The sequence below is a fragment of the Netta rufina genome, assembly GCF_964035555.1.
Source record: "Netta rufina genome assembly, chromosome: 4".
In the NCBI taxonomy this organism is placed as follows: Eukaryota; Metazoa; Chordata; class Aves; order Anseriformes; family Anatidae; genus Netta; species Netta rufina.
This window is the reverse complement of record NC_140127.1, coordinates 53,547,055-53,561,725: the sequence shown is the minus strand read 5'-3', so window position 1 is coordinate 53,561,725 and position 14,671 is coordinate 53,547,055. Positions and strand designations below refer to the sequence as shown.

Sequence of the window (14,671 nt, the reverse complement as noted above, 5' to 3'; positions counted from 1 at the left end):
TGACAGAAACGATGCGGCAACAAATCCTGGAACTGCAAGAGGGTATGCTTTGCCTGAAAACGAAGCAGCAAAAAGAGGAACAGGCGTGAAGGATCCGACAGTGACCAGAACCGCAAGCTGTTTGCCAAGAGCCGAACCACGGCTCCTCACAGGGCTGCGGGCAGCACCGCAGGCACTTACTGGAAGTTTGCGCACGCACCTCCCAGCTACTTTCGGCTGCATTTCCTAGATATGCAGCCAAGGTGCAGGATGTCACTTGAAAGGCTAACTCCCAGCAGTGCAATCCTACAGCCGCATATTTCAGCCCCTTTCTGCCTCCTGAGACAAGTGGGGCTGTAAGGGGTTGGCAGTGGTGGCTGGGGTGACTCTGCCTGCGGCGGGGCAGTGCTGCCGGCATAGCCTCCAGCCCTGGGCGCAACAGGCAGCTGCTTTGGGGGGACATGAGGGAGAAGGACTGAGGGAAGAGCCCTCCCTCCTCCCAGCGGCCCGGCATGGCACAGCAGAGCCGGCCCGTGGCCGCCCGGCCATCGCTTCCTCCTCCCCCCGCTGCTGCCGACGTGGCGGGGCGGGGAAGGAGCAGGGGGCGCGCCGGCAAGGGGACTGCTGAGCGGTAAGGAGCACGGCGATTTCTTGGGTTGTTTTGGTTTCCTGACACTTTCCCGCAGGCTCCTCACTCACAACTGAAGCCCGGAGGGGATTAAACCAGGAGAAGAAGAAAAAAAAAAAAAAAGAGGAAGAAGAAGGGGGAAGCTGTGGGTTTGAGGGAGCGGCTGCTCCTGCCTCGCCCTGCCCATGGGGGAAAAGCGACCCGGCGGGGAGTGTGGCGTCGTGGGGATTGCCCCTGGGGGCCAAAAACAGACAAAAAAGAAGTTATCGAATTATTCCTGAGTGAGGTGGTGCCAGTCGCTTTTGGGGCGGGATGAAACTCCACAGGCGGCCGCCGCACCTCAGAGGTGCTGGTGGTCGCCAGGCTGGTGGTCGCCTAGAGCTGGCCTCGATGCCTTCCTCTGGATCCCAAAGGGGAGATGACAGAGCTGTCATGGTCATGTCCTGTCAGTACAGCCTGCAGCGACGCCATGCCCTAGGGTCTAGCACAAGTGGATGACTTCTTGGTTTCTGACTGATTTTAGGAGTTTGGTGTTAGGTGTTGAGGTCCCCAAAGGCAGGCTCAGCAGAGGACTGCAGGGACCGCGGCAGTCCCCAGAGATGAACCAGTCCTCCCACTATCTGTCTGCACATGTGAGCCTTTAAAATTTGTGGTGTTGTTGGGTATTTGATCATCCAGATCCAATCCCAATGCGAAACCGTGATATGTGTATCTACAGGTTTTACTGGGTTTAGTAGAGGATCCTCATAACTGACACAAATAGAAGCATTTTCTTGAGGTGATATTACCCATCACACAGAGTACTGTAAAATTCTAGCAATATTTGCCTACATTATTTGATGGTATTTGCTGTATTTGTAATAGGAAACTTCAAATGTTTGCAGCAAATGTAAATATTCTGACTTGTAAATGCATGTTTGCTAAAGATAATTAAGTTACAGCGTAAGCTAAAGTAATGTAAGTGGCATCAAGTATTTGTTTATTTATGCCTCTCATTCACTGATCCTAAACACTATTCTTGGTACTGTTCAAACAGCTGCTCTAATTCAAATTAGATAAACAGGCTGCTAAGGCCACAGATGTACATGGTTGTATAGACTTTAATAAAAGGTACTAGTAGAAGTACATGCTTGACAGGCAGGTGTCTTACTAATCCCAGTTATATTCTGCTTTTCACCCTCCTTTCTTGTTTGCCAGTCTCTTTTAGAACCTCAGTCATTCCAATGGGTACGAAGTTGTGGACTGTTTTTAGTTCAAATGGGAGTCAGTGAAAAGACAGCATCAGCAGACAAGGTTGCTTGAGTTTATTTTCTGCCACTCAGCTCTGCATGTAGACAAGACCTTGCAATGACAGCCCTCTGTCTAGGTTTGTCTTTCAAGTACAGTGCCAGGCATACCGTTATTGTCAACAAGTAAATAGTAGTAATCGCTACTAAAGTCCAGTGCTCTTGGACTCTGCCAGTGAAGCTTCCTAATCAGCTGCAGAGCTTACTCCATGGCCATTTCTTTCTCTGTGTGGGTCCTTCATGCAATGACTACAATGTTGTGGAAAATGCTTGGAAATCCATCAGTAACTGTACGTCATGCAAGCTTGCCTTGGCTTCAGAATTGAAGTTTAATCACACAGAACTGATGCCTGACATTATAGGAATAGGTGAGAGATGTTGTGCTCCCCAAACAGTAAGCTTTTGAGACAAGCAGTACAGACTCTATGTGAGCAGCAAATGTTTCCTATCTGTGAATTTGCTGTAGGGACCCTGGCCTGTTGTGTCTTCAAATTATGACCCATCTCCAATATATTAATATTACTGAAGCTTTTACTGGTGCTTTTTTCAGCTCCTTGGCATCTTCCTCTCTATCATTCAGAAGATGATAGGAACATGTGTAAGTGGAGGTGATGAAAATAAGAGCAAGAGCTGCTTGGCCATTATGTTCTAGAGCCATTGCAGCTCAGATTATCACATTTTCCAGTATCCTATCTATACATCTAATAAGGAACATAGGAATTAACCATGTGGAAACTCTTATAGTTGACTTCTCCAGGCAAATGAACGTGCTTTCTCCCTCAACAAGAAGTATTTTGGAAAACAAAAGAAAAATGCTGCTCTTTGTATTAAAGTGCAGTCCTGCAAGGTGAATCAAGTATTCAAGGTATAATTGTGTCAGGGTCAACATGCTGTATGTACCACAGGGCTCCGTGCTTCAGGAGACCTTACATCAAGGCTACGTTGTTTTTCAGCAGTAGCTTTTGGGAAACACTCCGTATTTTATGATTATTCATCTAAAAAGACTACCTTGTTTTCTGTATTCAGAATTGAAAATGTCTGAAGACTTAGGTGATGGCATCCCACCTGAAGAAAAGCCTGAAGTAGTGGAAATGCCAAGCAATGATGTATTGCCTCACGAGTCAGTACCAGACCTTGTGGAGGCTGAGATCTTGCCTACATCTTCACACGAGGAACATGGACAGGCTGCTCAGAGTGCCAGTAATGGACAGAAAGGAGACATATTTATTAATGAAAATCCTTTGACTGAAAAAATAGCTGAAAATCTGCCTTCCAGTGGAGAGCTGGCTGAAGATATGCCCACTGAGTGCATTGAGACTGTAAGCCTTGATGCAGAACCTGAATCTGAAGAAACACCACCTGAACAAAGCAGTCCAGTGAGTAATATTTTCATTTCCATAAATTTCCTTCCCTCCCTGCTCTGTAAGAACAGAGTTTTGTAAAATTTGTATACTGCTTTTTAGAAAAAACTAAGGAGTTACGTACAGAGAACCTGCATGGGAATAAAATCAGTTAGACTGCAGCACCAAGCCTTTGGAAACTAGGAACAGTTGAATTTCTCTATTTATATCCCTGCTGGAACATTTTCAGGTATCCACAAATTGGAAAAGGTTCAAATGCATTTGTTTAGTCTCTCTACCAGTAGCAGGGCCCTGCCTCCAAGAGGTTACAGGGGATGTATACAGTGCAGAGCTGCTTGGGATACTTCAGCTTTTGTTCATGAGTTAACTGTGCAGAGGCAATAAGTTACATGCAGTTGAGACAACAGTTTCTTAGTATGATTTAAATATGGAGTAGTGATACTTGCTCAATTCCACACATTAATGGAAAAAGGTGGGCGGCACCTCTTCTGGCTGTGTTTTGATTGAACACAGTTGTTAGGAATTCCCTGTGCACACCTACTGGTTTACACCTATGAGGAGACTGAGACAGAGAAGCCTCTAGCTCTGTCTCCCTATGGAACAAAAAAAAGGAGATGAATGCCTGCCTGTCCCAAAGAATAACCATAATACATTTGCATGGCTTTATAAGGTTAGGTGCCTGAAGAAATATTAGGACGTCCATAAGACATCTCTAGAGTTTTGTGTGCTTTCAGGAATAGGTGCTTTGAATTAAGCTTCCTATTGTGCACAGAGATTTAGATTTCACATAATATCCAACCTAGCACTGTCTGTAAGTGATTAGGATCCCATTAAGAATCTGTTGCTCTTTCAGGAATTAAAAAGACTTTAAAATTTGGCTTCTGGTGATCAAACTCTGAACATGGAGGCAATATAAATTGGTCATTGTAATAGAACTAGAGAAGTGCATGTCTGTCCAGGGACGGTATATGTGAAATAAGCTAGAATGACACTTCACTGTGACACCAAATTCTTAACTAATCCTTGGTACAGACACTCTTATTTCTTACTGCAGTTGTAGACGCATGCTCCCTGCACAGTCAATTATTCCCAGTCAAATGTTTCAGTTCCTTAGCTAGAAGGTACCGTACAACAGCAGATCCTGCAGAACCCATTACACGACCTTTCAGCTCAAAGCCTGCGGGGTTGGTTTAACCCACCACAGAAGACTCTGAGTTAGCCTGACTTTGTATTGAAATAGCCAAATTATCAGTGTCACAGATTTGGAGTGAGCTTGATGACTATGGTCTCTTCCTGGAGGGAAGAAAAGGTGAGGAAGGAATAGAAACAGTCCTGCACTGTAATAAGAATGATACCTTTATGCATGGACTACTTTGCTAAAAAAAAATTGAGCATCTGTTAGAGGAGCTAGCAGCAAAGTTTTTGTCAGTAGTCATTCAGGGCTATTTCTCTGTATATTTTGAATCTAAAGAATCATTCTTCAGAAGGTATCACTGTGATAACATGACTTTTAAACAGTAAAGTAATATATTTGTTCTTGTAGGCCACAGACTCCTCATCTAAAGCAAGTAGGTGGGGAGCTTGGGGTACCTGGGGCAAGTCTCTCCTGTCATCAGCTTCTGCCACAGTGGGTAAGTGCTTAGTCAGTAAGCGATATGGAAATAATTTTAATATGCTGTTAGAAATGTTAATGTCGTATCTTAAAAATAACTTCTAAAGGCAAAACTGCTTGTCTTGATTAATAAGATTTGTAGGCAGTTTTCTCGTGATAAGCTTGGCAAGCTGATAGTGTGCCATGATTTATTTTTATTTTTTTTTAATAGGATGAAGGACTTTCCTAAACTGTCATGTAAATACTTCTCCAGGTCAAATTATGGACAATGTAATAGGTTAGTTTGTAAAGTGAGTGACTTATTATTGTGTCTGCCTCAAAGAAAGGGTGCATAGCATGATGCAGTGACTACCAGTTGTGGGTTTTGAAGCCAAAGCCTTCCATCCCCAAATAACGCACATGCATGTTTGTGGTATATGCATTATGACTTCTAACTGCACAATATGAATTCATTTCTCATAAATTACTCTGGCTTTCACTGACACACAGTGAAGCTGGTAATCTTATCACACCAGAGTTCAGGGAGTGAAACAGCACATCAAAACATAGACCCTGTATTCCCTCTCCCTATATGCTCATTTCCAACAGTATGTCAGCCCAAGATATACTCACGAAGACTTCAGGTAAAACTTAATCATTATACCCATTAAAAACTCACATAGACAAGAAGTGAAGCATGCAATAGATAGTTAGCAGCAGGAAATTGTTTCTCACAAAACAGCTACTAAGCTGTTAGCTAATGAGCTCTCATCAAGGATCCACAAAATACCTTCAAAGGATGAACCTCGGAATTAAAATTGATCGCTAGTTACTAAAAATAATGAATTTAATGGAGTTATGGGGTTTGTGATCCCATATAAGGTTAAATAATTCTCCTCCTGATCCTTTTTTGTTCAGTGGGCAACAAATTGTTTCTGTCTATCACTCAGAGAAGGAGGGAACTTCCCTATCATCTCTTCTTTCAGTAACACCCACACTCAGGAGTTCATAATTATCTTTTCCGTCAGACAGTCCGCCAGTTAACATGTCTAATAAACTTAGAATGGGTTTCTAAGATGTCTTTAAACTGATGTAAATAAAGGCTCCTGCTGAAAGGGGCAGGCCTGCCCTGCACTACCAATGTATTTTTCCTTCTCCTGTGCTAACGATAGCCTTTGTGTAGCAGTGCATAGAGCTGGATTCTGGGACTGATTTTGAAAGTACCAATGAAGTGAGAGCGGGTTCTTCACCTGGATTAATTTGTAAATTCCATAATCTGGTTCACATTTTAATCACCTAAATGCTACTGCTAGTGTGAGGGAAATGACGAGAACATACAGATGGGGACAAGGACAGCATAACTAGCTGTGGAACTGCGTGTTGGCAGTTTCTATTAAACCATAAAGTTCAGTGCTTCTCTTTCAGACTTGTAGAAGAGCCTGTGTGTTGAAAACCTTGCTTATTTTGTTCCCAGCAGCATTAGTAGGTGTAATAAAAGATGCTGCTGTCACAGATTTCTATGGGCCTTGCCTCTCACACATTCTCAACCTAACAGTATAGCTACAACGGCATTCTGAAAAGAATTTGGCCTAGTGTAAATAACAAAAGAGGTCAAGTTATGTGCATGAAAGTAATTCCGCAGTTGATCAGTTGAAATTGTAATGGTGATGGATTAGTTCAGTTCATTTTTATAGCTGCAGTAACGGGTTTCTTGGAAAACAGCTCTTTTAGGTGATTCACTTTCACCTATGAGATAGCCCCATTTATAATCTGATCAGGTTTTGCAGTAAGTAGTAGTATATCAGATGGAAATTCTAACATTCCTTGTAAGTTCTAATACTATTTACTACCAAACAGACATTGTTTTTGCAGGCTTTCAGTGGCAATCCCACTTACTGTCTTCTGTTTCTTAGCAGTCTCGGCTTCACAGAGCAATCAGTTAATATCACAAAGCGTATACTTTTTCTGTGGAGCAGCATGGATATTTTCTTGCAAAACTGACACAAGCTTGCCTGAAAGTGATGAATACTGTTGGAAAACAGTATTGTTGGGAGACAAACAATAATGTGCATTATATCTCTTCCATCCCTTCTTATTGCCTAATAAGTAAACAAGACATACTATTTACAGCTGTTTGCTGCTTCTGTCTATGAAAGCTGCTGCCAGCATTGTATATCTGTGAATTTCCATGGGCTATTTTATGATATGATCTTTTTTTATAGGCCGTATAAATATTGGTTCATATACATTTAAATCTCATGCTTCATTGACATTAAATACCACCTGACTCTATCAGCATTGTTGCTGATTTTCAGTGAGTATAAATATGCAAACAATTTTGTTGTCTAGGCAGTCTGACTTGATAAGACTGTGTGACGTCTATTTAAAATAGGCGTATGATCACCAAGTATATATTTGCAGCATTGATGTTATTTTAAAATGAGCGCGGTTGGAACAGTTCAAGTTGCAAAGGAGCATCCACAAGCAGAAAACAAAACAAAAACAAAATTTTTAGCTGTCAATTATTGCAGTTGGGAAAGAGTGTAAAAACCAATGTCTATATGTACAGCAGCACTTCCGCTGTTTTTTCTGGAATTTACAACTTAGAGAAACTTTCTGACCCTGGAGTCAGGGTAGGATTGAGTTCCCATATTCTGATCTAATAACTGTGGATCTAGCTTTTCTGTATGAATTTATTAAATAAAATAGGCATTGAATGAAGCAGAAAACAACTGACATTCAACTATCCTATAGTCAGATATACTAGGTCTCTCTGGTTTTCCTTATAAGATATTCTAAGGCTGATGTGGATACTAAGTCTTAACTAATAGCATTTGAATTTATTACTTGGGTTGCTAAATCAAACATTTTAATACTGTTCACATAACCCAAGATAACTTAAAACGCTACATACATAATCTTAGATTTGCTCTAGGAAATCAATACAGCAAGTAATAGTGTATATTCCTGATATGGAGGGCTTATTTCCAAGTAGTATGTTATGGAAATTCATGCTTGATCCTGTAAAGTATTTTCTGCCTGCTACTGTAATAGACAGGGTGTTGGGCTGGGTATGCCATATATCTGATTCAGTGAGAAACAGAGGAAAAAAGCTATTGGGAATTTCTGTAAGCTTCCTTCTTTTTATTAAATATTTATTATTCCCCTCAAAGTTACTCTATTTAATATCTGAGCAATTCAACTAATATCAGAGCAGCTTCATCTCCTGTTCTACATCAGAAAATGGATTTGCCATGATGCAGTCCATTTAATATTGCTTTAGTGCATGGTATAATGGTATAAGTAAAGCTGCTTTTCTGGAATTAGACTTATCAGCAACACCTTCAGTATGTGATTTTTCTGTCTCTGTCATTGTTTCTGTATAGCACAGCTGCTTGTCTTGTGAAACACGACAAATATTTACTGTTCCTTTTTTTTTCCAGAATTATACAATGTAAAAATAGCAGAAACAATCTGTGATGGACTAGAAAACATATTAAAGGCCTAACCAAATACATTCAGCTTTTACCAAATACTTTCCTTTCTCTTTAAGTCTAAGCTGAAACGGTTGTTCAAGGATCCTAGTTGCATTATTCATCAAACCCTGATTTAGAGCTCCCAAACAGATTAGCATTTTTATTGCATGTCTATATGTTTAGCATTGCTGATTTTAGTTTCCAGCAATAGTTTCCGTATAATTTTATCTTATCTCTCTGTAACTAACTTCATGTGTCACTATTGATTGCTTTGGTGATAGTTTTGTCTTCAGGACAAAATGTCTGTTGCCTTTAAAGTGACTGAAGTTTTTTGGATCAAAGCCCCTTTCCCTGGCATTTCTGCCTGTGAAAGGCTGATGTGATGCTCCTCCACACAACTGATAACACAGTGCCTTTGGGAGAAGCAGCAAGCACTGCCTGAACCATGCTCAGTGTCTGACACTAGGTGTCACGCTAAGAAAGTTATTGAATCTGCCTTGTTACTGAGGTGAAGGGGGTTGTTTTCTTCTTGAAGATGTAAGAAGTTTGGCTTTCCCCTTTGTGAAACCACAGTGGAGCAGATCCACTGAAATAGTTGCTGGGATGATAGAAAGGGAGAAGTAAGCTCAGTGTGATCTGGAGATAGAACTTGTAGTTATTGTCATCTTTTTACCCTCTTTCTTTTAAATTAAATTGTTTCCTAAATCAGCAATTATACAGTCCAGTGTTTTAGTAACAGTGCTGACAAAACTCTACCATGGGGTCCCTCCTGCAAGCTAAGCCCATCTGATGGCTGGCAGCCACTGAAATGTGCAGTCCTGCACCTCTCTTCTCCTTGCACGTTCTTCTTTGTCCATGTGCCAGCACTCATGCTTTTCTGAGCACCTGGTAATCCGGTTCAGGAAGCTAAATCGGCATACAAATAACCCCAGAGGAAAGAAAAATCAATTTTCTGCCTCTTTAGTTCCTTGAACCAATATGCTATGGAATGAGGTAAGTGCCAGGGGCAAGCAGAAGAACAGACAGGAGCAGGAGCTCCCTCACCAGCACCAGGAAGCCATTAGGTCAGCCTAGCAGTGACATCAAACCCTGAGCCCCAAGGCTTAACTGGGGCAAAATGTATTCTCAGTCTGTATTTGAAGCTTGTGACTTTTTTTTTTTTTTTTTTAAGAACAGCTTGAATGGTTGAAAACTTACCTGTTTGTTTGTTTGTTTGTTTTTTCCAACTAAGTGAATCTGCTGGTTTAATGAAAGCTGTTATCTTCCTACAAGCCTTGTCTTTCACATGGTAGATTCTTTTATGTGGATGAATTATGCCTTTCATGTATTTGCAGAAGTTAGAGCACTCAACAGGCTGCATTTCCAAGGAAAGCCTGTTGTAGATCAGCCTGTTCTATGATTCGGTGTCATGTTGTATGCATACGCTTCACTCCACACAAGTTTGCGTGTTTTGTTCTTTGAAACTCCAGTGCCCTTGATTAGGCTGTCATGTATCATTACCTCTAATTCAACAGAAATAATAAAAATAGAGCCCAGCTAGTTAATTCACATGGTCTGAAACTCGTATTATAAAGCTGCATAATGCACCTCTTTCATGCGTTGCTTTAATTATATTCTGTTTTCTTGGTAATTTTCTGTTTATGTACATTTCTCATCTAGCTCATCACGAAGTAGAACCACACACAGAAATACCCGACACCCATAGTTTTCCCCATATGCTGAAAATTTTGTTTTCCTGTCTTGTGTATGAGGGAAGGAAATGTCACTTTGTTCCTGAACTTGGATATGTGTATTAGTCAGCATTGCATAGCTTAAATTTAAGTCTGTGCTGAACAGAAATGCAAATGCTTCAGATAATGTCAAACTGAAGCATTGGAATGATGTGAGTATCACTTCCATTCTCTACAGATTCTATTCCCCTGTTATGAAATAAAGAGTTACATAAAAAACAAAGGCTTAATGTTATGCCTTCCTTTTCTGCGGTCATAAAAAAGGACAGTTAATCTCTTCCGAAGACGTTTTTTTTTTTTTCATTGCATAATTCAATTTTCCAATTGATTCAAGGAAAACTATTTTTGTGCCTGAAACCACATGGTGGTCACTCAGCTATTTTGTAGATGGCACATTACAGCTGCAGTAGCAGCAAACCCCTTTTACAGATCTTCCTTTTTAAGAATCCTGAGTGCAAGTAACAAATGGGAGGAACTGTGGACATGCTTTTGGGGACTGTAGTCCCATTTGCTTTCTTTGTCTTTTAATGTGGGCTTATGATGTACCAGAGGTTGAGAACCAATAAAGTGTTGTAACAGCCTTTATGCCTATTGCTACTTTATTAAAGCATTTTATCAATTCAGGTAAAGAGGTCTGAAACTAGTCTCATTTATGGGCTTAATTGGAATTATTTCTGATTTACAGACTGGATGGTATAAGTATGGTAAGAATCTAGGCAGTGTATTTGTTTTAGCTGCAGGGAAAGTAATTTTGCTAAAGCCCTGAAGTGAATGGAGTGCCAGTTGTGAAGCCGGAAAGTGAGCACAGTGTGCTCCCACTTCTTTAATGCATATGAGCAGAGTCCAGCTGCCTTTTCCACATACCTATATGCATACAGTGGGGTGATGCCTTCCAACAGTGTTCAGGTTCCTCAGTTTCCCTGTCAGTTTCAGATGCTAACTGAAGGCCTTAATCTTCAGCTTGAACTGGGAGAAGCTTCGTTCATTTTAGTAGGTTAAATTTCTATCAGTAGTTCATCAGGGACACCCCCAGTGGTACTATACAGGTTACAGACTGAGGTAGCCAGAAACAAAATTGCAAACTCATCCTCCCTACCTGTACCACGGAAGAATGGAGTCCAGTTGCCTGGGAGTGCGAGATTGACAAGGCATGGAGTTTCTTGCAGGAATGGCTGAGGTTTCAGATGTGCTGAACCACCCTCCAGAGAGGTTTGTCTGCCTCTTGCAGCTCTGCAGGGAACCCAAAGCTGCTCAGCCGGGAGGCGGAAGATGAGAGTGTCTGAAGTGAGGTGGGATGTGTCTGACTAAAGCATTTGTGATCGCTGCGATTTGGCCTTGGGCAGATCAGGCGAGCTCAAAGGTAGGCCATGATTTTAGGCAGTGCTCACAAAAGCTGCCTTTTCAAATGAAAGATTCCACCCAGGAAGCTAAACAACAATATTCTGCTGAAATTACCAGCCAATACAACGAAAAAAAAACAAAACAAAACAAACAAAAAAAAAAAAAAAAAAAAAAAAAACCAGTCAGAATGTAGGCAAGAAAAACAAAACCAACAGCACAGAAAAACAAACTTAATGAAGCATGTGGTTTTCTTCTTAAGCAAGCACCCATAGCTCTTTCACCTCTGCTGTTCAGATGACTAAGTGGGGGCATCTGAGGTGCTCCTAAGTTGACGATATCAGTTCAGTTGGTACCACACCCAGTGTAAGAAAAACAGTGCGATGTTATCTCTAAAATGTGGCCTTATCTCCCACAACCACTTTTATTTCTGTGCTTTTGGAAATCAAAAATTATTATTTTCATTTCCAGCGCAGCATGTAGCTGTGCAGCATTTGTGCAAGTACGTCTGTCTAACAGTGCTGCATTGTTTCACTTGCGATATTCTGATGTTTTGTTGTTGCAGTGAAAGATACATGCTATGCAGCTTCCTTCAGCAAAAACACTCCCGGCTGACCTGAAATATTTTCTTGTCATTCTTGTGCATGTAACCCCAGCCTTGAAAATGCTGCCTAAGACTGTAAATAGTAGTACAGCTCCTATGTGAATGCAAATCTTCTTGGAGGTGTAAGCTCATCTGCAAATCCATGACAGCCAAATCACAGAATGTTAGAAAAGAAAAGAAAAGAAAAGAAAAGAAAAGAAAAGAAAAGAAAAGAAAAGAAAAGAAAAGAAAAGAAAAGAAAAGAAAAGAAAAGAAAAGAAGAAAAGAAAACCAATGTATATTTATAGAGAGAAAAAAAAAATGAAGAACTAATCTGAAAATCATTAACTTTTTCACAAACACTTTAAAGGAAATTTTAGCCTAATAGTCATAGCTAAATTTTTATATGATTAAAGGACAATATTTTGTTATCAAGTCAAAATCTTTAAGCAGTTTATGTCAATGGAAAGAATGGAATGCTTTTCCTCATTTAACAAAATGTGAGCAGGGGAAATGGAAAGGAATGTGACACCAAGTATCTTTTACTTGGTATTTAAAGATACTTTACAAGTATCTTTACAAGTATCTTTACAAAGATACTTTACAAGTATCTTTAAAGCACAATTAATAATTATTTAAGTGAGTCTCAGGAAACTGATGAGTAAATAAGTGACTGAAGAATCTATTCATGCAGATATTTTCACTGAGCCAATTAAAATGTGCAGGAGGTTGGGATTAGACAAAGTAGTACTCCATTCTCCAGTATGTGCACTGAAGCAGACCTTACAAGGGGCACATTATTCAACAATGATTTATATTGCTGTGGCAGATAGCCTAGCATGCCCTACGTGGTTGTAAGACATGAGATGAAATAGGCAAAGGCCGTATTTTCTTTAGACAGGTAAGAGCATTTATGTGCCTTGTTTCTCTGTTTCAGTGTAAAACATCAGGGCTCCATGTAATTTATACTCTCATATGGAAAATCACTTGTTTCTGCTGGTCTGTTCCTTAGGGAACATCTGTTCTTTACTTTGTGTTTTCCTGCAGATACTCCAATTTTCTTGTATGTCATCTTTCAGTAGTGCTGCTTCACATATGGTTTCTGGAGTATATTTATTATCGAATCTGTAGAGCACCTGATACACAACCCATCTGGAAATCCCAGAATCATAAATTTAAGCTTTCCTTCTTTCTACTCCTTTCCAAATAGTTTTGATGCATCTTTTTAATCAGATTTTCAAGAAGCATATCTGTATGACTGTATATACACATACATCTATACATGTGTATATACATATATGAATATTTATATAGATTATAAAATAGTTCAGTTGGAAGAGACATTCAAAGATCCAGTCCAGCTGCCTGACCACTGGCAAATGATAGGCTGTTTTGCTGTAATTAGCCCAAAAAGATGTTTTGAACTTTTATAATAGGAAGTGCATGCAATTGTAAGAAAGTTTGGGCAACATGTGATGAATTGTTACACTTGACTTCCTTCCTTAGATGTCTAAGTGTCTGCCTAAGCATCTGTATTAACGGCTTTACTGAAATTATTTATGTAGTTACCATTCAGTTTAAGGTAGAGAGGCAAAGAAGTGCTGGATCATCATTAATACTTCTAAGTAGTTAGGACAGGTAACTAAAGTACTCTGTTGCCCTACTGCTGGAAATGATTGACTTTACAAGCGATGCAGTAGCTGTGTACCATGCAAGACCTGGGAAAATAGGGGCACTGAAGCCATTTCATTGTGTTATGGAATAAACAGGAGGGCTTGCCTGGCTCGTTGGTTACTGACTGCAGTCAGCTGATGTGCAGAAGCTTCCAGCTAAGGCAGGTGTGCTAGCTGGATCGTTTGTGATGAGATAAGCACATCATGAGCATGACTGCGTAGGGTTATATCCAGAAGCAGAATAGGCAGATCATTTCAGGGTAGTCTTTTTTTAAGGCAGCATTTTTCAACTACAGCTGATGCAGATGAGGAAGCTACTGCCTCCTTTTGCTGACCACCTGCCAATCTCACTCTATCCTATAGTGGGATATTAGCAGTCCATGTAATCTGCTCTAGAAAATTCTGTGTAAAAAAGCATGCCAAAATGATTCAGATAAAAACACTAATGACATACGTATGTTCTTTACATAAAACTAGGCCATTTTAGTAGAACAGAGTTAAGTAGTCACTACATGTGCATCTGCACAGAGGGCACAATCACTGCAGGAGATTGTCCACCAGTGGAAGAATAATTCTTTGTCCTTTAACACCTACAGACTTTAAAAAGTGTATTTAAACATCAGTTTTGAGGATATAACTTCAAATTTGACTTTAAATGAGTAACTGAGAAACATAAGTCATGAAATATCTTTGAGAACTTGGGTCAATATTCCTAAAGTACTTAGTGAAGAATACTGAAGAACAGATTTCTCACCTCAACGCTGCAGTCATTCACAGTTCATCAAAAGGCAGATAAGGTTAATTGTTCTGGACCTCTGAAAATGAAATAATACCAAACCCTACGGCATTATGAGGATTATCAGGTTCTCTTTAAACTTTCTAATAGAATATTCAGCATTTTGAAAAGTAGGGAACTAAATTAAACTTATTTGTGCCACTGAAACAAATTTTACAACATTTTTGATCCAGTGTCATTTGTATTATATTTTAACTTTATTTTTTCTAGTCAGCTAATGTACTGGACGT

At 40.1% G+C, this 14,671-nt stretch overlaps 1 protein-coding gene across 2 annotated transcripts in view; it reads left to right on the top strand.

The window, feature by feature from the left end:
• Positions 1-2,927: 2,927 nt before the first annotated feature.
• Positions 2,928-14,671, top strand: part of FAM114A1 (family with sequence similarity 114 member A1) — a gene marked incomplete at its 5' end in the record, with an annotated part of 31,547 nt that continues 19,803 nt past the window's right edge. For both annotated transcript variants that reach the window (XM_084285615.1, XM_084285614.1), the window contains 2 exons: positions 2,928-3,269; positions 4,798-4,885. In XM_084285615.1, the coding sequence (XP_084141741.1) occupies positions 2,928-3,269; positions 4,798-4,885 (430 nt within the window). The remainder of the gene's footprint in view (positions 3,270-4,797; positions 4,886-14,671) is intronic.